The sequence below is a fragment of the Pelodiscus sinensis genome, chromosome 30 (assembly GCF_049634645.1).
Source record: "Pelodiscus sinensis isolate JC-2024 chromosome 30, ASM4963464v1, whole genome shotgun sequence".
Classification (NCBI taxonomy): domain Eukaryota; kingdom Metazoa; phylum Chordata; order Testudines; family Trionychidae; genus Pelodiscus; species Pelodiscus sinensis.
Genome location: NC_134740.1, coordinates 5,521,956 through 5,543,951, shown reverse-complemented (window position 1 = coordinate 5,543,951; position 21,996 = coordinate 5,521,956). Strand labels below are relative to the sequence as shown.

Sequence of the window (21,996 nt, the reverse complement as noted above, 5' to 3'; positions counted from 1 at the left end):
CAGGGATTTCTTGCTCAAGAAAGCCCTCTGGTTAAAATGGCCGTCGGAGCTTTCTTGCACAAGAGATCATCCACACTGCCATGGGAGCTCTTGCGCGAAAGCACGGCACGCACATGGCAGTGTGGACATTTTCTTGCACAAGACTTCTTGCACAAGAACCCTTATGCAAGGTGTTCTTGTGCACGAAGCTGCGAGTGTGGACACAGCCCAGGAGTGAAAGCAGAATGATGGGTGCTGAATGCTTGGGGAGGAAAGTACAAGGGGAGGTACAAAATGTGTCGTTAACGAGTACAATGATTCTAGGGTGTGTATCAGATTGTTTCTCTCTTCTATAAATGTTGGGGTACCTCAATTTAACTCCTTGGGCCGGCCTAGGGGACAATAGTGAAATCCATACTGTCGACTGAGCCGGGTCCATTGTCACAGGTACAAACACACAGGGGCTCAGAGGCCATCTGGCTACCGACAACTATTAATGTGCTTCATTCAACAGTAAACCTGACTTGGGTGCCATCCTATCTCATCCGAGTCAATGAGCCCTGGGGACTCTCATGAGGTCTATTATGCTAGCTGGCTGTGCAGAGCTGGCATGATATACTGAGGGAGCATACAAAAACACATACAACCAAACTTTTATCATCACTGACAGAGCAGGACAGCTGTCAGGATGTCACACCAGTGAATCCTGAACTTACTGCATCACTGTCCTGACCGATTACATTGTGCATGATCCCACTAAGTCTGTGTGATACCAGCTATGTCATAGTTGTGTTTATTTACTAGCACGTCAAGTTCTTCCTGATTATTCATACTTTTTAGCATTTGCATACAGGCATCTATGGTACTTACCTGCGAGTTTTGGTCACCTTCCCCCATCAAACCTAGTTTAGAATTCTCCTCGCTAGGTGAATCTCTAGGACAGCATCTCCCACTCCTTCCTCTGGTCTAGGGGCAGTGGAAATTCCTGCCACTGACTGAGCAGGTCCATTGTTGGACTCTTACATGTCTTAGTGCTCCTGTATGTTCTATGGCACAACAGGCCTGTGCTGTGTTGCTGTGCAGCTGGATGAGCGCTCTTGCTACTGACCCACAGTCTAGCACAGGGGTGGCCAACCTGCGACTCGTGAAGAGAAAAATTGCAGGTCCTGATGGAACCGGAACAGAAACCAAAGCCGATCAGCTCAGCCGCTCTCACGACCCGCACCATTCCGCTTGTGGGCCCAGCACCAGCATCATATTCTGCACGTACTAGCAGTCGGTTGCTGAGTGCAGGCAGTGGCAGCGGTTCTGGATGTGGTGGTGATGCCAGGGCCAGTGGTGGCTCCGGGACCTGGGCATAAGATTAGTGGGGGAGGAGAGGTGACTGGCTCTGGGGAAAGGGAGGGGAGGGAAGGGAGGTTGGGGGGCAGGGTGTGCATGGCGTGCTGGCTACTCAGCTCATGCACCTCAGCGCCTGATGGAAGAGGCATGACTGTAGCCATGGTGGTGGCTCCAGGACCTGAGAATTAGGTTGGAGAGGGGGATTGGTATAGAGGAGGGCTGATGTCTGGATCTGGGGTGTTGGGATTGAGTATGGAATGTGTGTGCCTGGCTCTGGGGAAGGGAAAGGGGAATGGATTGGAGGGTGTGTGCCTGACTCTGGGAAGGGGAGGGGGAATTGGGTTAGAGCAGGAGACTGCCTGGGGGAAGGAAGGGGAAGGGAAGAGCAACCAGTGCACTTCCTGAGACCCTAGATCCACAGGTACTGGCCCCAGCTATCTCCCCCCACCCATGAGTACCCTGCCCCAGCACCCTGCCCCAGGACCCTGTCCCCTGACCCCACCAGCACAGTTGAGGCCATGTTAGTGAGGCTTGGGGGGTTTGGAAGGGTTGGTTTTTTGGATCTCACTTGTGTGGCCCCGACTGACTTTTCTGTGAGTCAATGACCCCTGACACAAACAGGTTCCCTGCCCTTCTCATAAATAAAGACAATGCTGAAACATTTTCTGTTTGACATAATATTTTATTTAAAAATGAATCCTGGCCAACAAGCCCCCAATTGGGGACAAGCCTCCATCTCACTGCAGTATCATAATGCTCTTGCACGGCTCTCCACCCCAAACCTGAGCCTATCATACCCTGGAACCCCCTGTCCTGAACTTCTCACATCCCCAAACTCCTGCACCCTGACATCCCCAGTCTTCTGCCATGACACTCCTGCACCATCTACACACCACAAATCTGTGTCCTGAGCATGTCGTACTCCCAGCCTCCCTGTCCTGAGCCCCTCATGCACCCCAGCCCAAACTCCTGCACCCTCACAGCTACAAGCCTGCAGTTTTCACACAACCCCAACCCACCCTCTGACCTCAAAACTTTGCAGCCTGGGGCCCCTTGAGCCAGCATCCTCTTCTCTCCTTCCTCCTGCATCCAGATTCCCTCCTGGAGCTTGCACCTCTCACCCCTTCCCAGTGCATTTTTTGTGATGTTCAGTAGCAGTGGTGAGGGTGTTGTACCAATAAAAGCAAGCAGGATCTCATGAGGGGGATAAGGCAAAAAGCCACATTTATTGTAAAAATAATAATAAAGAATAAAGAAAAGATAGAAGCAAACAACGTTGTTTAACTACTTATTCCTATCACTACTTAACCCTTATACATACAGACACACACACACACACACACACACTCATTCATTCATCCATTCATTCAAGGTCTGTGTATTTGTAATAGTTACCAGCCTGGAAGTTGCTTGTGACAGAATACTGGCCAGGTACTCTGTACACAAGTGATGGGAGTGGGGAGCGAAGTCCTGATCAGATGCGCATCTGAAGCTCCTGGTGGGCTGGCAGCAGAACCTTGGACTCTGACTCCATAGTCTTTTAGTCCAATTATTATAGGAATTTCTTCCTATGCCAGTGTATGGGAATTGCTGCATCATGCTGATGTCCAGGGTGGCTGCCAGGTGCTGGTCAGTGATCTCATCGGGTGGACCTCCAGTACTTGGTTTTCTCCACTTGACACCTTTTGGTTGCACTGGCACCTGACGCCTTCTTCAGCCCTTTGTTGCTGCATTCTCAGGCTGGCACCTCTCAAAACCATTCATTCATCGCCAAGCACTCTCTCTCTCTTACGTACATTCCCTAATTAATGTTTCACACACAGTATTTTGTATAATAATAACTTTACATATACAAGAGTTGTAGTTACAAAAAGTCACAAGTTTCTGGGTGGCATTTCTTAAAACATTCTCTGAGTGCTGAGTCAGTTACTATTATAGTTATAGCAATGGCCTTAGTCAATTACAGGGCTTGGCTCCCAGAGCAGAGATAGTGGCTTGGCAATGCATTGTCACAATGTATCGCTTCAACGTCAATTTCAAGCAGCCCCTTGCAAAAGCTTGAGCCTGGGACACAGAGAGGGGAGCTGTTTCTGGCTACATAGTAATAAATCTAAACATTTAACAATCTTAAAAAAAAATCTAAACACTTATCAAGCTTGATAACACTAAATCTAAACACTTTAACAGGGAAATCTAAACACTTATATCCTTCTTCTACTTAACAAACTTATACTACTTAGACTTTTGGTTGTGGGGAACAAATTATAGGGAGTCACTTCCACTTGGGGGAATCAAATATGTTATCCCTAGATACTCATGAAGAGCTTGGGCAAAGCTGTTGAGATCTCCCTCCTCCCCCACCCTGCCAAAAAAAGGCCCCGAGGAAAAGTTGTTAACCAAAAAACAAACAAACAAACAAAAAGAGCAGCCATGCTCTGGGATGGATGTACCATCGTCTATTTTCCCCGAGCATGGTGGTGGTTTGTTTTTTTCTCAACAACTTTCTCCCAGCTCTTCACTCTGTCTCCACTGTTATTGTGGCTCTTCGTCTGGAATGGGATGGACACCCCTGCTCACTGTCTTCTTGGACAGGTCACATGCACCCTGCTGGGTTGGCTCTCGGCACAGAGCTGGCCCAAGGCACAGAGCATGTGACCCACTCCTGCACCTCTCTCTCAGCTCAGTCTCTCCAGCTCTTTTCATTTGGCATAGCCACCAGTTCACGTCCCCTGCAGCCCATTGGTACGTCCCTGGTGGCATTGTCCATTGGTCCTAAATATCATAGAGAAAGGCTTTGGAAAAGGTCCCTGCACCCCCGTTGCTCCCAGGGCTGTGACTCTGCAAGTGCAGGGAAAGAAGGTCAGAGATACGAGTGGAAATTGAACCTTCTATTTGGTAGGCTTTGATTCTGGTCCTACCCCGGCCCATGTTGCAGCTATTCCATTTTCACCTAAGCAAACCAATGGGCCAGTATCTTGGAACCCTTAATTTCCTGGAAGCTTTGCACAGGGCCTCCTGGACCTCCCTGTTTCTCAGGGCATAGATGAGTGGATTGACCAGGGGCGTCAGGACAGTGTAGGAGACTGAGAGAACTTTCTTGAAGTGGCTCAGGCGGTCAGTGGTTGGGAACATGTAGACAATCAGGACAGTTCCATAGTAAACACTCACCACAATGAGGTGGGAGGAGCAGGTGGAAAAGGCCTTTTGCTTCCCGGTGGTGGAGTGGATTCTGAGGATGGTGCTAATGATGCAAATGTAGGACACCGAGGTGAGCAGGAAGGGGACCAGTGAGAAAATCAAGCACATTGAGAACGCCAATGTGTCCATCAGCAGAGGGTCATTGCAGGAGAGTTTCACAAGGGGAATAAAGTCACAAAAGAAATGGTCAATAGTGTTGGGGCCACAGAAGGTTAACTGGGATATTGACACTGTGCTTATACTACAAACAAGGAAGCCACCTATCCATGATCCCCCGGCAAGCTGGAGGCAAGACCTGCCACTCATGTGGGCTGTGTAGTGCAGTGGGTTGCATATGGCTAGATACCGGTCGTAGGACATCACTGATAGGAGGAGGCATTCTGTAGCCACCAGAGCACCAAAGAAATAATGTTGTGTGAGACACCCAGTGAAGGAAATTGTCCAGTCCCCAGCGAGGAGCCCAGCCAGGAGCCGGGGCAAGAGGGTGGAGCTGTAGCATATCTCCAAGCAGGACAAGTTGCCCAGGAAGAAGTACATGGGGGTGTGAAGGTGCTGATAGGCCACAACCAACACAACAATGAGGCCGTTCCCAGCCATGGTCACCAGGTAGATCACAAGGAAGAGCAGGAAGAGAGGAACCTGCAGGCCAGGAAGCTCCCCGAATCCCAAGAGGATGAATTCAGTGAGGGACGTTTCGTTTCCTTGTTCCTGGCTTGCCATGGGGTGTGTCTGTGGGAGAGAAACAGGGTCACTGTGAGCAATAACTAACATTCATTGCAATATGGCAGCTTTTCTTCATTGCCTCCCTCTGCCGGCCTGTGCACAACAGCCAAGTGGGGGTAGCCATCAATTGGCCCCGGGAGAGAGTCGATACCTGAGCAGAGCGCAGGTTAAAGAGACTGTGTCTCTGTGTGACGTAGTGGGGGTACCTGGCTGGTTTCTATGCTGCTGGCTCTGGGGGAACCCCCACTGGCTGCCGTGGGTACCACGACCCAGCAAAACAGGATGAGTCACTATGCAAACCAGTGGCCAGACACCCCCCATGGAGAGGAACAAAGGAAGGTGGATGCTGCCTTGGCTGGGGGGCAGGGCTGGAAGTTAGGGAGTTGGTTGCTGGCTGGCTGGGAGGATGGATGAGACAGCCTAGGGAGAGGAGCTGGAGTTTAGGGGCCCAGTCTCCCCCATCTCAAGGGGGCCTGAGGCCTCCTAGCCCAGTTCCTGTAACCAGATTACATCTGTGCTGCGCTGTGCTGGAGGAGCAATAAACCACCCTCAATTCCACTGGCTGGTACAGTCTGTTTGTGTCATTTCGGGGTGCAGGGGACGGGGAACCCCCAACGCGCCGTCACACTGGTGTCAGGGGTGGGATGCACTGCACCCCGTGGATGGAGCTTCCAGCGGCAAGCGACAAGGCGCAGTAGAAGCAAGAGCCCTGGAGCCAGGCGTGCTGGAGACAGAGCGAAGCGGTTCCTGGGAATCGTGGGGCGCTGCAGCACTAGACTGGTGAGTCTGCACCAAGGGGACCAGCGGGCAGATGGCCTACGCCCGACTCTTGAAGGCAGAGCTGGTGGGGCTGTGCAGAGAGAGTGGGCTTGCCTGTGCGGAAAGCAACCAAGGCCCAGCTGATTACCCAGCTGGAAGAGAATGACCAGCCACGGGGCCAGGATCTTGTCCCCAGGGGAAACAGCCAGACCCCACCTGAGAGTGTGTCAGGCTCAGAGAGGGGGAGGAGCGCTGGAACCCACCGGAGAGATGAGACAGCGTCTCCCGGGAGGCCTGCAAGCCGTAGCCCATCTAGGGCAGGGGCCAGCCCAGCGGAGCTGCGGCGGCTGGAGATCCAGCTGCGGATGAAGGAATTGGAAGTACAGGACCGAGAGAAGGAGCGCCAAGATCGAGAGAGGCAGCGACAGCATGAGCTGGCCATGGCAGAGCGGAGAACCTGCGGGGCCCCGGCTGCGCCAAGAGTGGATGGGCCCCAGAGTCCCGGGGATGCCAGGCGCTTGGAGAGGCTCGTGGTGGCCCAACTGAAGGACATGGGTGACATAGACGGGTTCCTCAGTGCCTTTGAGAGGGCCTGTGGACTGCAACGGGTTCCCCCAGCTGACTGGCTGCAGGAGCTCATCCCCGCACTGAACCAGGAGGCGGCCGGAGTGCTCAGCCAGCTGGAGGACCTACAGCCAGGGGATTACAACCGAGTCAAGGAGGCCCTGCTGCACAAGTTCGGGCTGACCCCCGAGATGTACAGGAAGAAGTTCCGGGGGGTACAGAAAGGGCCACGGGAGACCTATGTGGACCTGGCCTCCCGCCTGGCGCAATACTGCCGCAAGTGGGTGTCTGGAGTCGGAGCCCAGACCGCAGAGGAGCTGCTCAAGCTGGTCATGATGGAGCAGTTCTATGAAGCATGCCCACCCAAACTGAGGCTGTGGCTCAAGGACCGGAGACCAGAGAACCCCCAGGAGGCCGGGAGACTGGCGGATGAGTTCACGGAGAGCCGGTCCGGGTGTGAACGGGAGTCCCGGAGAGAAAGGGAACCGCGCAGAGACCGGATCTCGGCTGAGCGACGGAGGGAGTCAACTACGGGGCGAGAGCAAGGAACAGGTTGTCTGCGCCCCAGAGAACCAGCCAGGGCCTGGACAGAGACAGCCCAAAGCCTAACTTGCCATCGCTGTGGGCAAAAAGGCCACAAGAGGGCTCAGTGCACCAGGTCCCAGGACCGGGGACTTTCCAGGGTTAACTGGCTGGGGCGGGAGGAAGGGCAGGCTGCCCCAGAGGCAGGGGCTGGCAGGCAAACCTCAGCTCAGAGAGAGGGGAAGGATGCTCAGTGCACCTCCCCTGGGAGGTCTGATTCTCAGGAGGCGGATTTCTCCGTGTACCGGGTGGGGGCAGGACGGCCCCTGCGGAGCGAGTGCCTCATACCCCTGGAGGTGGATGGTAGGAAGGTGACAGGCTTCTGGGACACGGGGGCGGAGGTGACTCTGGCCCGATCCGACATAGTGGCCCCGGAGCGGATACTACCCCACGCGCAGCTGACCCTGAAGGGCATAGATGGGTCCCCGTTTAAGGTGCCTGTAGCCCGGGTGCATCTGAAATGGGGGGCGAAGGAAGGCCTCAAGGAAGTGGGGGTGCACCCGCACTTGCCCACCGAGGTGCTGATGGGGAATGACCTAGAGGAGTGGCCCCATGAATCCCAGCGGGCTCTAGTCACTACCCGGAGCCAGAGCCAGCGGGGGGCTGACAACGTGGGTCCAGGGAAGGACTCCTGGCAGCATCCTCAGGGTCCCATCCCAGTGGACACGGGGTCCAGCCAGGCTGGGACTCCGGACCTAGGCAAAGGTGGGGAACAGGTCCCGATCCCTGCCTCAGCAGCTGAATTCCAGGCTGAGGTGCAGGCAGACCCCTCCTTGCAGAGGCTGAGGGACCAGGCTGGCCTCCATGCAGCTCAGCCCCGGGGGAGAGGTGGCCAGGAGAGATTCCTGCGGGAGCGTGGGCTCCTGTTCCGTGAGTGGCTCCTCCCCAGGAAGGTGAGGGCATGGAGGGTCCAGCGGCAGCTGGTCGTCCCCCGAAAGTATCGCCTCAAGCTGCTGTATTTGGCCCACGATTCCCCCGTTGGGGGCCACCGGGGGATCCGGAGCACCCGGCTGAAGCTGCTCCAGCACTTCTATTGGCCGGGAATCTTTACAGCCGTGCAGCGGTACTGCCGGTCCTGTGACTCCTGCCAGAGGGGCGGGAAGGCCCAAGACAGGAGGAAAGCGGCTTGGGGGTCTCTACCCCAGATAGAGGACCCTCTGGGCTTGATGAGAGAGTTATGGGAGGGGAAGTCCTCCCGGGATGGAGCATCGGGGGTGGAAGCCGCCCTGGCTGTCCAGAGAAGGCTCGCTGGGCTCATGGCCCCAGCCCGAGAGACCCTGGCCAGAGATCAAGGCCAGCGGAAGGGTGGGTGTGACCCCCGAGGACAGGCCTGGGCCAGTCACCCTGGAGCGGGGCGGCGAGTGGACAGAGGGAAGCCAATTCATGTGGGGCCTTGCCACGGCCGGCCCGAGTCAAGGGGAGCACCCATGTCCCCAGGGCGGGTTCCCACGCAGAGGACCCGAACTTCCCTAGGTCACGAGCGGAGTGACCCTGCTCAGTTCGCTCTCGGAGGGGGGAGAACTGTGACGTAGTGGGGGTACCTGGCTGGTTTCTATGCTGCTGGCTCTGGGGGAACCCCCACTGGCTGCCGTGGGTACCACGACCCAGCAAAACAGGATGAGTCACTATGCAAACCAGTGGCCAGACACCCCCCATGGAGAGGAACAAAGGAAGGTGGATGCTGCCTTGGCTGAGGGGCAGGGCTGGAAGTTAGGGAGTTGGTTGCTGGCTGGCTGGGAGGATGGATGAGACAGCCTAGGGAGAGGAGCTGGAGTTTAGGGGCCCAGTCTCCCCCATCTCAAGGGGGCCTGAGGCCTCCTAGCCCAGTTCCTGTAACCAGATTACATCTGTGCTGCGCTGTGCTGGAGGAGCAATAAACCACCCTCAATTCCACTGGCTGGTACAGTCTGTTTGTGTCATTTCGGGGTGCAGGGGACGGGGAACCCCCAACGCGCCGTCACACTCTGCGCTCTTGGGGAGCATCTCAAGAGTTGTCGCCAGGCACTCAAACCCGGCAGCGCTGGGCTTGGACAGGGAGTACAGACACCCAGAGAGATGAGACAGACACTGGGTCAGACCGTCACTCCCATCACTGCCTAGTGGCTAAAAGCCGAATGAGGGAGGGGCCATTCCACTGGGGAGATGGGCCAGGAGGGGATATTTGACAGGGAGCTCCAGCAGAGAAACCAACCAAGCAAGAGGACCTGGGACCTGTCAGGGCTGGTGTGAGGGATTTCCCTTCATCCTGGCCCTGGTTCTGCTCCTTGAGGCAGAAAGCAGCAGGGCACAGTCTGAAGTGACTTGTGTTGGGGCCAGTGTCCAAGCAGGTGGATTCCTAAGCCCTGTGTGCCCTTGGGGTGCATCTCTGTGGGCCGACAGAGTTTCCCTCTTCCCCAACTGCAGTGCTACACACAGCATACCCCTTCCTGTAACCCCCCAGCCGTGCACACCAATGGGCTCCCTCATCCCTCTGCTCTGTTCCCAGATCCAATGCGGCAGAGACCTGCCTCGGTCTGATTCCCCTATTCCCAGTGCCCCATTCCCCTATTACCACCCCCTTTCTCACTCCCCTCTCCCCCGGCCCAGACACACCTGCCATGCACACCCCAATCACACCTGCTAGACGGCACATTCCATTCTGGTGAGGCCATGAGTCAGGGTCTGTGTCCCACCCCGGTGGTCCCCCTTGGGAGAGGCAAGGAGGGAGGCAGTATGGATCAGGGGCTTAGCATTTCTCTGGTACCCGCCAACCTCTCTTGCCCCTCCCATCTGGCTGCTGGGCCTGGCTCCAAGATACAGACATGGGCAATCGAGCGGTGCATGCTCACACATCCCTCCCCACCAGGCCCTGTCGCACTGTGAGCCCTGTCCCGGGTCTGCCTCATAGGTCTGCAGGCCCCGCCTTCTGGGGGGAAACATGGCGCCACGTCACTTTACCTTTTGTCCCACTCAAGTCTCAGGGGGGTGGGTGCGAGTGTCTCAAAACTTAAACCTCCTAGAATCTCTCAGGCCCACAAACTGGCCCATACATGAAGGGGGGTGGGGGAGTGTTAAAACCCACTGTGAACTAGGCAGGAAAAGGCAGCTCCCTGTGCTCCTGCCCTTTGACATTTGCAGCCAGCTCTAGGGTGCTGGTATATTGGAGAGAGGCCAGTGGAGGGACCCCAAAATTATCAGGGGGCTGGAGCCTCCACCTCCTGCCAGCCCTGGCTGTGGATGGACCCTGCCCTGGGCCAGAGCAGCCGCTGTCCCTGCTCCTGACCCCCTATGTCTTGCCCCCCCTTGCCGGTTCAGGGGGCTGCTGTATGTCCGCTGTCATGGGTGGGATCTCCCCACAACCCCACTGTTGGTACTGACATCCCCCTCCCCCACACCCTGCCCCGGCTGCATTCCCCACAAGGGTAAACAATCCAACTGGTTAAAAATGGAGAAAAAAGCCATAAACCTGAAGGTTAGTCCATGAGATTGGGGAAAAGGCCATTTCTGCCAGACCGGCTCCCGTCAACATCTCCTGCCTGAGGCAGCAGCAAATGTCAGCTCTGCCCCATCCTCCCCCTGTCTCCATGGCCCTGCAAGGGCCGGCAAGCAGGGAAGGACACTCCCTGTGACACAGGGAGGGGTGCAGGAAGCAGACCCGGTGTTCGCAAGGCTGCCTTGGGTGCAGGATGTGAGTTGGGAAACTAACACAGCAGGGCACAGACTAGCCAAGCAGTTCTTGGATTGCACTGAAGACAATTGTTTTATCTCAGAAGCTAATGGGGGGAAGCTGTTCTAGGTTTGATTTTAACAAATAGGGAGGAGCTGGTTGAGAATTTGAAAGTGGAAGGCAGCTTGGGTGAAAGTGATCACGCAATCACAGAGTTCGTGGTTCCAAGGAATGGGAGAACAGAGAACAGCAAAACAGAGACAATGGATTTCAGGAAGGCGGATTTTGGTAAGCTCAGAGAGCTGGTAGGTAAGGTCCCATGGGAAACAAGACTAATGGGAAAAGCAATTGACGAGAGTTGGCAGTTTTTCAAAGGGACATTATTAAGGACCTAACAGCAAGCTCTTCAGCTGTATAGCAAATGTAGAAAGTCTGGCAAAAGACCTCCTGTGCTTAACCAGGAGAGCTTGCATGATCTAAAAATCAAGAAGAAGTCATATAAAAAGTGGAAACTATGACAAATGACGAAGGATGAATACAAGCGGTTTTCAAGTACCAAAAAGGGTGTCACAAGGAGGAAGGAGAAAAACTTGTTCTCCTTGGCTGCTGACCATAGGGGAAGAAGCAATGGACGTAAACTGCAGCAAGGAAAGTTTAGGTTGGACATTTGGAAAAACTTCTTACCTGTCAGGGTGGTGAAACACTGGAATAAGTTGCCTAGGGAGGTTGTGGAATCTTGGCCAGAGACCTATCAGGGAAGGTCTCTGGTACCTGAGGGCAGGGGACTGGACTCAACGACCTTCCGAGGTGCCTTCCAGTTCTCGTGTTCTGTGTTTCTATTATTCCTGTCCCAGCTTTGCCCGGAGCTCTCTCTGGGACTCACCCGGCCCATTAGCAAGGCTCTGTCACTGCCTCAGACCAGGGCCTAGTGTCAGCGTGGGAGTGGTACCACGCAAACATTGATTTCACATCGTTATCTGCCCAAATACCTCCAGAGACTGGTCCCCCCCAAGCACCGGGTGCCTTTCTGCCAAGCTGGGCTGGTAGCAATGCATGGGGTGGGGAAGGAGAGACACGTTTCAGATACCAGGGTGACGGGAGCAAGGGAAATTGTGAGCTGAAAGCTCTTCGCTGATCTGAAATCCTGTCCTTTAGGGTAGCGGGGCTGTGAGAAACCAGCGCCCAGTGCCCCATGAATCCTCCTCCCCTCCCCCACTAGTGTCCTACCAAACCCACGTTGCTTCCCAGCCCTGGAGCGGGAGCAGGGAGGAAACGGCTGATTTACCTCCAAGGCAGGTCAGGCAGCAACCGGATCCCGGCTCCCACCTCCGCACGCAGCGTCTCAGGGCCAGAGGCAGGTTCCTCCGCCCATCTGCTCTGCCCGGCGCGTTCCCCTGCGCCCCGGCCCGGTCAATGGAACGTCAGAGCCCAGAGCAGCGACCGAGGCTCCTTCGCTCTGTCCGGTGACGCGCCCCACGCCTCAGCCTTGAGCCAATTGTGGAAAATCTTCTCCGCTGCGCTGTATAGCCTGCTGCGGGCAGGGGCCGCCTCCCCAGGTGCCAGTCCCACGGGGAACATCACCAGCAAGGAAAGTTGGTGTTTGGTCTGTTTCTAGATGACACCGGCAGATGCAAACTTCTAGTCTCAAAGGCAAAATCCCAGGGAGGGGAGAAACTTTGAGCCTTAAAGCCAATCTCTCTGTGGCACGCAACGTCTGCGCTGGCTCTCAAGAAATAACACACGGATTCCAGGAACACGCTGTGTGGCTGAGTTTGTCAGAGCTGCCTCAGTGGTTTAGGCACAAAGTTCTCATCCGATTCCCTTAAGCGGGTTTGACAATCTCAGCATGGTTCGCTGAGCTTGCCCCGTCTGGAAACAAACCTCCTGTTGCCCTTGGAAAGGAACACCCAGGTCCCTGTCCTGTCAGCGTCTGTAACAGCTCAGTTCAGGTGTCATTATAGTGAACATCTAAGTGACTGGGGAGCCTGGATCCCATTTTCAAAGGGGCTTCATCGCCAGGGCTGAGCAGTCTCTGCCTCGCTGAAATTCAACCGACTCCTTTCGAGATTCACTGAAGTGTGTGTGAAAATGTCCCCCACAGTCTCTGATACTGAGCCGGGAAGGGACAGGAAACGTCTGGGCTACATCACCCACATTCAGCCACTAAAGGCAGATTAGAACGGGGTATAAATGGTCATTAGAGCCCGTCACCAGAGGTGGCGAATGGAGCCACGTTCGACACAGCAGCGCTTTGACAGGCCGGCTGGTTGCTCGCTAGTGACTGTGCTTCTCTGGGGTCCCTGCACCTCACTGGAGGTCAGTGATGTCCCCAGGTGGTTTCTGTCCCTGCTCTGTGCTCTTGGTTCCAAGACCCCCAAGGGGCTGTGACCGGGTAGGACTTGGCTGTGACAGTGTCAGTGTCCATGAGTCACTTTGAAGTCAAGTGGCAACTCGGCAGCTGAATGGTTAATTGTCCCGGGCTGAGGAATGAAACTCGCTTCCCATGATCTGTAGGAAAGGGGAGTTTTTCCTGCCACACCTCAGCACCACACCCAAGCGAGGCCTGCGGTCAGGAGCCTGCCTGAGAAGTGAGAAGAGAAACTTGTGGACCTGGCCCTGTTCGCCCAGCTCTGACAAAGCCTCTTGCAGGGAAGCTGGATCCACCACACCAAGTCTGCAGCTCCTGTTCCATCACCCTGGTATTGGCCACTGGGCTGTACGCCAGGGAACTAACTCCCAAAGAATTTTTTGCACTTGAACTAGGGGCTATCAAATGACATTAATAGGCAGCAGGTTTAAAACAAGCAAAGAGAAGTTTTTCTGCATGCAAGGCACAGTCAACTTGTGGAACTCCTTGCCAGAGGATGGTGTGAAGCTCAGGACTTTAACAGGGTTGAAAAAAAGAGCTACATAAATTCATGGAGGATTGGTCCATCATTGGCTATTATACAGAATAGGCAGGGATGTTGTCTCTAGCCTCTATTGTCAGGGACTAGACATGGATGACCTCATTCCACGAAGTGTAACAGTTAACTTGACCTAAGGACTTAGTTCAAGTTAATGTTTCACTGCCGTGTGTAATCGTGGGTAGTTAATTCGGACTAGGGGGATTGAAAAATGACGACCAGATGGGAAGATGCAAATTAAGCCTGGGATATTTAAATCCCGGGCTTCATTTGCAACTTCGAATGCCTACATTAGCCTTCCTAGTTCAAACTAGGAGGCTAGTGTAGACATACCCTTGCAGAAGAAAGCTCTGAAAGGCCATTATAGCCATAGGGCTTTCTTGTGCAAGAAAACCCCTGCTGTGCAACCACACTGCCTTCTTGCACAAGAAAACTTACACTTGTAAGAAAAGAGCATAGCTCTTGTGCAAGAGGTCATCTTTTCCTAAGCCGTAGTGTAAATCTTCTTGCACAACAGTGGGTGGGCAGTGTGGACACTCTGCAGAAGAACGGCTCTTCTTTTGAAAGAACCCACCAGTTTAGACATAGCTTAAAGTGTGGGGAGAGAGGGCTTCTTGCGCAAGAGCTACATTCTGTTCTAACAAGTGTAGGAGCTCTTGTGCAAGAGGGCTGTGTGGACGTGTGGCAGTGGTTTCTTGCGTGAGAAATCCCTATGGCTAAAATGGCCACGAGAGTTTTCTTGCACAAGTGAGCATCCACACTGCCAAGGATGTTCGTCCTCAAAAGCACATGGCAGTGTGGACATGTTCTTGTGCAAGAACCCACCAGTGTAGACATAGCCTGGGAACGGCTGGGAACGGCTGGGAACAGCTGGCCGGGGATGGAGCAGCAGAGCCACGGCAGACTCACGCCTCACAGCAGCTGGCAATTACAGCAGTGGCTCCGTGGTTTGAGGTGCTGCCCCTGGGCTACAGACACTGATGCCACAGCTCCCTGACATTGATCAATGGGAGGTGCAGGAGCGGAGTCCGCAGGCAAGGACAGCGTGTGGCGACTCCCTGCTCTGCCTCTCAGGGGCTGCAGGGACTTGCCAGCCACGTCCAGGAGCAGCAGTTACTTTTGGGCATGTGTCCATCTTGCCCCGAGAGTGTTGCCTCCAGAGGCTAATGGGGGCCAGGGGCGTGGTTAACAGGGCTCAGGGGCCTGGCTAAGGGAGGTCAAAGAGAACGTTTAAAAACATTCTCTGGGTGCACAGCCTAATGAGATGTGCTGTGCATGCCTATGACGGGAAGCAGTGGGGCATGTAACAGCAGGGCTGGGTCCTAGAGAGAGCCGAATGCTCTGCCTGCAGCACAGTCTGAGGGAAGGGGGCGGAAGAGCAAGTCAGGCCTAGGGGCACCAGTTTAACAATCCCGCCTAGGGCACCATGGATCCTAAGGACGCCCTGAGAGCGCACACACGCCATGGATGCTCTTGCACAAAAGCACCTGGCAGTGAGGGTGTGTTTGGAGCAAGTGTAGACACAGCCTGGGAGCGGCTGGGGAGCCCTCACCAGCTGGCCCCTGCTCTAGGAGGCAGGATAAGGGACCCCCTGACGTTATGGAGGGGTGCTGGGCTGTGCAAGGGCTGGAGCATTCACACAGAGAGCACAGGGCCTGGAGCTTGATCTTCACCCACCCTGGCCCCACAGTGCTCCTGAGAGCAGCTGCTACGTACTGCAGTGGCCTCACGGTTTGATGTGCTGCCCCTCATCTACAGACAGTTCCCTGGTATTGGTCAATGGGAGGGGCAGGTGTGGTGTCTGCAGGCAAGGACGGCATGTGGACACCCCCTGCTCTGCTTCGCAGGGGCTGCAGGGACATGCCAGCCACATCCAGGAGCAGCAGTTACCACGGGGATAACGACTCCAGACGTGGCAGGTTCGGCATTTTAGAGCTCACTGCTCCAAGAATCACATTTAAACAACCCAGAGAAATGAAAGTGATGTCTGCACAGCCCAGTCAAACCCAAACTAACCCACTTTGCAAGCAGTGAAAGTGGTAACCTCCCCTCTCCCCTCCCCCCCTCCCCGCATACATGATGGGACCAGAGACGAGAGGGAAGGGCAGTGTCTGTGTCTGTGTGTGTGTGAGAGAGAGAGAGAGAGAAATGACAGAGACACACAGACTGTGAGCGTGGCAGAGATTTGCATTGCCAAGCTCCCTCCATCCCCTTCTCCTGAACCCACACAGAGAGGGGGGAGGAGGGACACCCTGACATCAGCTCCTTTCCTCTTCCCCCTCCCACACCTGCCCAGCAAGCAGGAGGCTCCCAAGGGAGCGCTCCAAGGCAGAGGGCAGGAGCAGCATGACAGTGGGTGGAAGAGCAATGTTAGTGCCAGCACTTGACAGCTTCCTGGCCAAACCAGTCGGGATCCCCTGTCAGAGGCTCCAAGATCTACTGGTAGATCCCGATGGATTGGTTGGTCAGCACTGATTTAAGGGAACTGTGTTTCTGGCTTCTGGGTACCAGCAAAGTCCTGCAGAAGCTTTTCGCTCCCATATTTGGACAATCTAAATATCAGCCTGACAGTTTGGGGGACTGTCTGCCCCCTTCGTTGCCATTTGCCCCAGCAGAGCAATCCCAGCCTGGCCCACTGGGACCCCACTCAGCGTGTCCTGAAGTTTGTATCCTCTGATGTCTTCACACTTTTCATGACTGCCCAGCGCCAGCCTTTCCCCCGCTGACTGGTTTGTCTCCAGAGCTTTGGAGCTAACAATGCCCAGTGGGACTTGTATAGAGGCACTTGCCTTCCATGTGCCTTGGCTAATTGTCTCTTTCCCTTCCCCCCATGCGGAAAATAGTTCAGTTCCTAATTAAACACCAGTTCACATATTCACGTCTTGTCCCAGGCTGCTCCACTGTCCTCTCACCAACCCCTTCTTCATAGAACTCTAGCACTGGAAGGGACCTCGAGAGGTCATCTGAGTCCAGTCCCCTGCTCTCACAGCAGGACCCAGTACATTCTAGACAGTCCCTGACACGTGTCTATCTAACCTGCTCTTAAATATCTCCAGAGATGGGGATTCCACAGCCTCCCTAGGCAACTTATTCCAGTGTTTAACCAACCTGACAATTAAGACATTTTTACTAATGTCCAACCTAAACCTTCCTTGCTGCAGTTTAAGCTTATTGCTTCTTGTCCTATCATCAGAGGCCAAGGAGAACAATTTGTCTCAGTGCAGCGTAGAGCGGAAGAATGACTTCTTGTGTCTTGCTCACAACACTCATGTTCATGCATCCCAGAATCATGTTTGCCATGTCACACTGCTGGCTCATATTTGGCTCGTGGTCCATTACTTTTAGGTCATTTCCTATTCAGTGTTGTGTGAAGAACTGATCGTTGTTTCTCAAAACAGTAAAATTTGAAGCAACGCATTTCAGGGGTGAAACTGATCTAAGAAGAGTTTTGGGAGGTTTTTTTTTTACTTTTGCTTTCACAAAGGTAATTTTTTTTTCAACCTCAAGTATGTTTTTCACTTTCAAGGTCACTGAACACCTTCATTCACACAGGTACCCTGATACATACTCATTTCCTACAACTCCTATAGTTTGTGTGTTTAAGAATGCAATCCATAGAAGTGCTTGCAAAATGGATAACAAATTGGTGACTGTTGAAGGGAAATATTTTCCAGTGTGTTTTCAGAACATCCTTCCAAACCTTGATGGGGGGAAAATAATGAAAAAAAATCAAAAAGTGAGAAATTTAAAAAATGAATTTATCACCGACGTCTGTTTTAAAATTACAGAGTGGGATTTCCAAAGATTCCTATGGGATTTGAGCATCTGAATTCCATGGGAGGTTTGTACCTAACTTCTTTAGTTTTTTTTGAAAATGTGATCCATAAAGAAGATGACCATTTTTCTGTTCAATTTGTTTACATAGCTGAACAAGTCCTAGGAAACTTTTTCCATTTGTAATTTCCCACTGGTATTGGCAGAGCCCAGATGAAACCATCCCACTTTAAAAAAACGTATTTATAGAATGGATGCAGGCAAAGTTTATTTCCCAGATGGGCAGAGGCAACATGATAGATAGAGCAACGAAGACTGACAGAGAGTAATTTGGAAAATAAGAGAGGCATTTACTTAATTTGTGATTACAGCATCTGAATCACAGCCAGTCTGAAAAGGTGAGATCTGTATAACTATGCACACCTATTCCTACGCTTTGATGTTCCATGGCTCACAATTTCATGGACAAGAAGGGACCGTTTTGATCTCTAGGCTGAAATCCTGTGTAACACTTCACTGGAAAAAAAACTCCTACAGCAGAACTTTTAGAAAAAAATCCACTTTTAATTTAAAAGCAGTCCATTATGAGGAATCTACCACAATCCTCTGTAAATTGTTAATTATCTTCAATGTTAAAACGTGCATCTTATGTCTAGTGTGAATTTGTCTTGTTTCAACCACCATTCAGCGGGACATTTTTGATTGTCTCTGTTAGAAGAGCCAATTTACTCCTGATGTAGGTGCTACGTACGAGCAACCAAGACATTTCGGAATGGATTGAGTTCCTTGAGTCTGTCACTACAAGGCACACGTAAGTGGCACTTCGGCTGCTGTGTTGATGTTGTTGCTCAATTAAAGAGATATAGAAAAAGAATCTAGCAAGGAATACAGAAAGGCGGAGGAAAAAATGTAGCAGTGAAGTTCAATCCAAACAGATTATTTAAGAACAGGCGGAGAAGACTTTGCGGGGAACAGATTTCTGAGAGTTCAAAACTGCTTCATCTAGCAGAAAAAAGAATCCCCTGGCTGGAAACTGAAGTTAGACACATTGAAACAAGAGGTAAGGTGCATGTTTTAAAGAGTGAGAGTTGTTAACAATTGAGTTAGGGTTAGGGTTGGATGAGAGAGGTGGTAAATATGCCGTCATATGAACTGTTTACATTGAGTCTGGATGTCTATCCTGAAGATATCCTCTATTTAAAATCCAAGTTGTGGGTTGAGTTGTGAGAGGTATGGTTTATGTGATGCTGAGAGAAGATTCGATCTTTATTTGGCAACTAATTTGGGGGCAGAAAAAATGAAAGGCAGTCCGAGAGGGGTAGCTGTAGGGAACTGATATTTTTACACATTGTGTTTTCCTGATACAATGAAAGTACATCTTTTAGAATAAATTTGGAATCATTAAAAGCTTCAGAGTCTCTGAGGTCACACATAGTGGTTGTATTGAACAGGTTTCTTTTTGTCACTGATACAATATTTTATTCTTTACATCTACCATGGTGGGATTCTCAATATATTTTCATGGAAAGGTTTGCCAGCCTTGAAATGCTGAAAAATATTGTTCCGTGTTGATAGTGAGGGGAGTGAACCATCTGAATAACCCGCCCAGTCCTGTGGGGGATTCTCCTTCTCTGCTGAGATTTAAATCAAGGCTGGACGTGTTTCTGGGACAGAGGTGGGCAAATACTGGCCTGTGGCTGGGTTCGGTCTCTGGGGGATAACCCCTATAGGCCCCGCCCCACCATATCTACCTGCACCGCCTCAGGTACGGGGAGCACAGCATCCCTTGGCCACGGATCGCCGTTCCTGGCCACTGGGAGCTGCGATCTCCAGGACCAGGGGCGGTGCAGGTAAACATGGCGGCGGCAGCCCAGCAGGGGCTGACCCTGGTGAAATGGCCCAGTTTTAGTGCCCACCCCTGCAGTCGATGATCATTCATGAGTTCACAGACCATCCATAACTGCACAATTTCGATGTTTTTCTTCTCCCCGCTTTTGAAACTGTTTCCAAGCCCCTCGTGTTTTATTGCCCTCTCCACACCTTTTCCATACTTAGTGTAGATTTTTTGGGATAGGACAACCACACCCGCTTGCACATTCAAGGTGGAGATGAACATACAATAATTAAGCCTAGTTTGGTTGTACTTCATCTGTATGCTACCTACAGTAACAGGCAGGAGGTTTTGGTTCCTTTGAATGCTGGGTATGGGGAAGGGCTCCAGTATTTCTAGTTACATCAAAAGCAAAACCTGTGGGTCATTCCTGCTTATTCCCTCCCATCATTCTCCTTACTAAACCCAATTTACAGCAAAGCGAGACTTGGTGATTCTAGTCATATCTACCAATAAACTGCATATCGTGTACGATACCTATTATGTCAATATTTAGGATACTTTTTGCTGGGCCAAAATATTGCAAAAGTGCTTAATTAATAGTTTTCCCGATGTCTCTGGAATTGTTCTTATAAAAATGGGATGCACAAGGACCAGGTTGTTTCAGGTCCAATTGCCCTGGTCTCGCTGTGCTGTACAAGTTATGCAAGATTGGGCAGCACTCCTGACTCTCCCCCACCCTCTTTGGCCTTATTTGCATGTGTCCGTGAGTCCCCCAGAGCTGAGTCACACCTAGGCTTTGCTTTGCGAGAGATCCAAGGACCGGATGAGGAGGAGAACCGGGGGCCAGGCCAAAGGGAAGCTCCTCACCCGGCTCTTACAAGTCCCAGGCCTGTTTGCTTGGTTGGTTTCTCTGCTGGAGCTCCCTGTCAAATATTCCCTCCTGGCCCAGCTCCCCCTCCCTCCTTCAGCTTTTAGCCACCAGGCAGTGACGGGAGTGACTGTCTGAACCAGCGTCTGTCACATCTGTCAGGGAGTCTGTACCCCCTGGCCAAGTCCAGTGCCACAGGCTGCCATATTGCAATGACTGTTAGTTATTGCTCCCAGTGACCCTGTTTCTGTCCCACAGACACACCCCATGGCAAGGCAGGAACAAGGAAACCAAACGTCTGTCACAGAATTTATCCTCCTAGGATTTGGGGATCTTCCTGGCCTGCAGGTTCCTCTCTTCTTGCTCTTTCTCGTGATCTACCTGGTGACCATGGTTGGAAACATCATCGTCATAGTGTTAGTTGTGACTGATCGACACCTCCACACCCCCATGTACTTCTTCCTGGGCAACTTGTCCTGCTTGGAGATCTGTTACAGTTCCGCCCTCCTGCTCCAGCTGCTGGCCGGGCTCCTGACTGGGGACTGGACAATTTCCTTCACAGGGTGTCTCACACAATTTTACTTCTTTGGTGCTCTGGGAGCCTCAGAATGCCTCCTCCTAACAGTGATGTCCTACGACCGGTATCTAGCCATATGCAGCCCACTGCACTATGCACCCCGGATGAGTGGCAGGTCTTGCCTCCAGCTTGCCATGGGATCTTGGATAGGCGGCTTGCTTGCTTGTAGTATAACCACAGTGCCAATGTCCCAGTTAACTTTCTGTGGCCCCAACGTTATTGACCATTTCTTTTGTGACCTTATTCCCCTTGTAAAACTCTCCTGCAATGACCCTGTCCTGGTGGACACGTTGGCATTCACAGTCGCCTTGATTGTCTTACTCGTCCCCTTCGTACTCACCTTGGGGTCCTACATCTGCATTCTCAGGACCATCCTCAGAATCCGCTCTACGATTGGGAGGCAAAAGGCCTTTTCCACCTGCTCCTCCCACCTCATCGTGGTGAGCATTTACTATGGAGCTCTCATGATTGTCTACATGTTCCCAACCACCGACCTCCTGAGCGACTTCAAGAAAGTTCTCTCTGTCTCCTACACCGTCCTGACGCCCCTGGTCAATCCACTCATCTATGCCCTGAGAAACAGAGAGGTCCAAGAGGCCCTGTGCAAAGCTTGCAGAGAATTAAGAACATAAGAACATCCACATTGGATCAAATCTAATGTCCATCTAGCCCAGTATCTTGTCTGCAAAAAAGTGGCCAGTACAAGGTGCCCCAGAGGGAGAGTACACAAGAGGTAATCCTCACTGATCCTTCCTCTCTCACCCATTTCCAGACAGAGACTAGGGACACCATTCCTACCCATTCTGGCTAATAGCCATTCATGGACCTAACCTCCATGAATCTTACTAGCTCTTTTTTGAACCCTATTAAAGTCCTACACTTCACCACATCCTCTAGCAAGGAGTTCCAGAGCTTGACTGTGTGCTGAATGAAGAAAAACTTCCTTTTCTTTGTTTTAATCTGCTGCCTATTGATTTCATTTGGTGACCCCTAGTTCTTATATTTAGGGAATAAGTAAATAACGTTTCTTTATTTGCTTTTTCCACAGCAGTCATGATTTTATAAACCTCTGTCATATCTCCCCTTAGTCTCCTCTTTTCTAAGATGAAAAGTCCTAGTCTTTTTAATCTCTGCTCACATGGGACCAATTCCAAGCCCCTCCTCAGTTGTGTTGCCCTTTTCTTTACCTTTCCTAATGCCGAGAGATCTTTCTTGAGATGAGGCAACTACATCTGTGCTCAGTAC

General features: G+C 52.3%; 2 protein-coding genes and 1 gene segment (V, D, J or C); 2 read left to right on the top strand and 1 right to left on the bottom strand.

The window, feature by feature from the left end:
* LOC142821336 (Ig heavy chain V region 3-like) overlaps nucleotides 1–21,996 on the top strand; it is a 250,481-nt gene that overhangs the window by 214,316 nt on the left and 14,169 nt on the right.
* On the bottom strand, nucleotides 4,267–5,238 carry LOC142821062 (olfactory receptor 10A7-like). Its single transcript, XM_075911849.1, has one exon. It carries the CDS (start codon nucleotides 5,236–5,238, stop codon nucleotides 4,267–4,269), a length of 972 nt encoding a protein of 323 aa, XP_075767964.1.
* On the top strand, nucleotides 20,802–21,383 carry LOC142821061 (olfactory receptor 6Z7-like). The gene has a single exon (XM_075911848.1). It carries the CDS (start codon nucleotides 20,802–20,804, stop codon nucleotides 21,381–21,383), a length of 582 nt encoding a protein of 193 aa, XP_075767963.1.

What these genes read in the sequence shown, in the direction of transcription:
- LOC142821062 (XM_075911849.1), bottom strand. Translation starts at nt 5,238, where the DNA reads ATGGCAAGCCAGGAACAAGGAAACGAAACGTCCCTCACTGAATTCATC.
- LOC142821061 (XM_075911848.1), top strand. Translation starts at nt 20,802, where the DNA reads ATGTCCTACGACCGGTATCTAGCCATATGCAGCCCACTGCACTATGCA.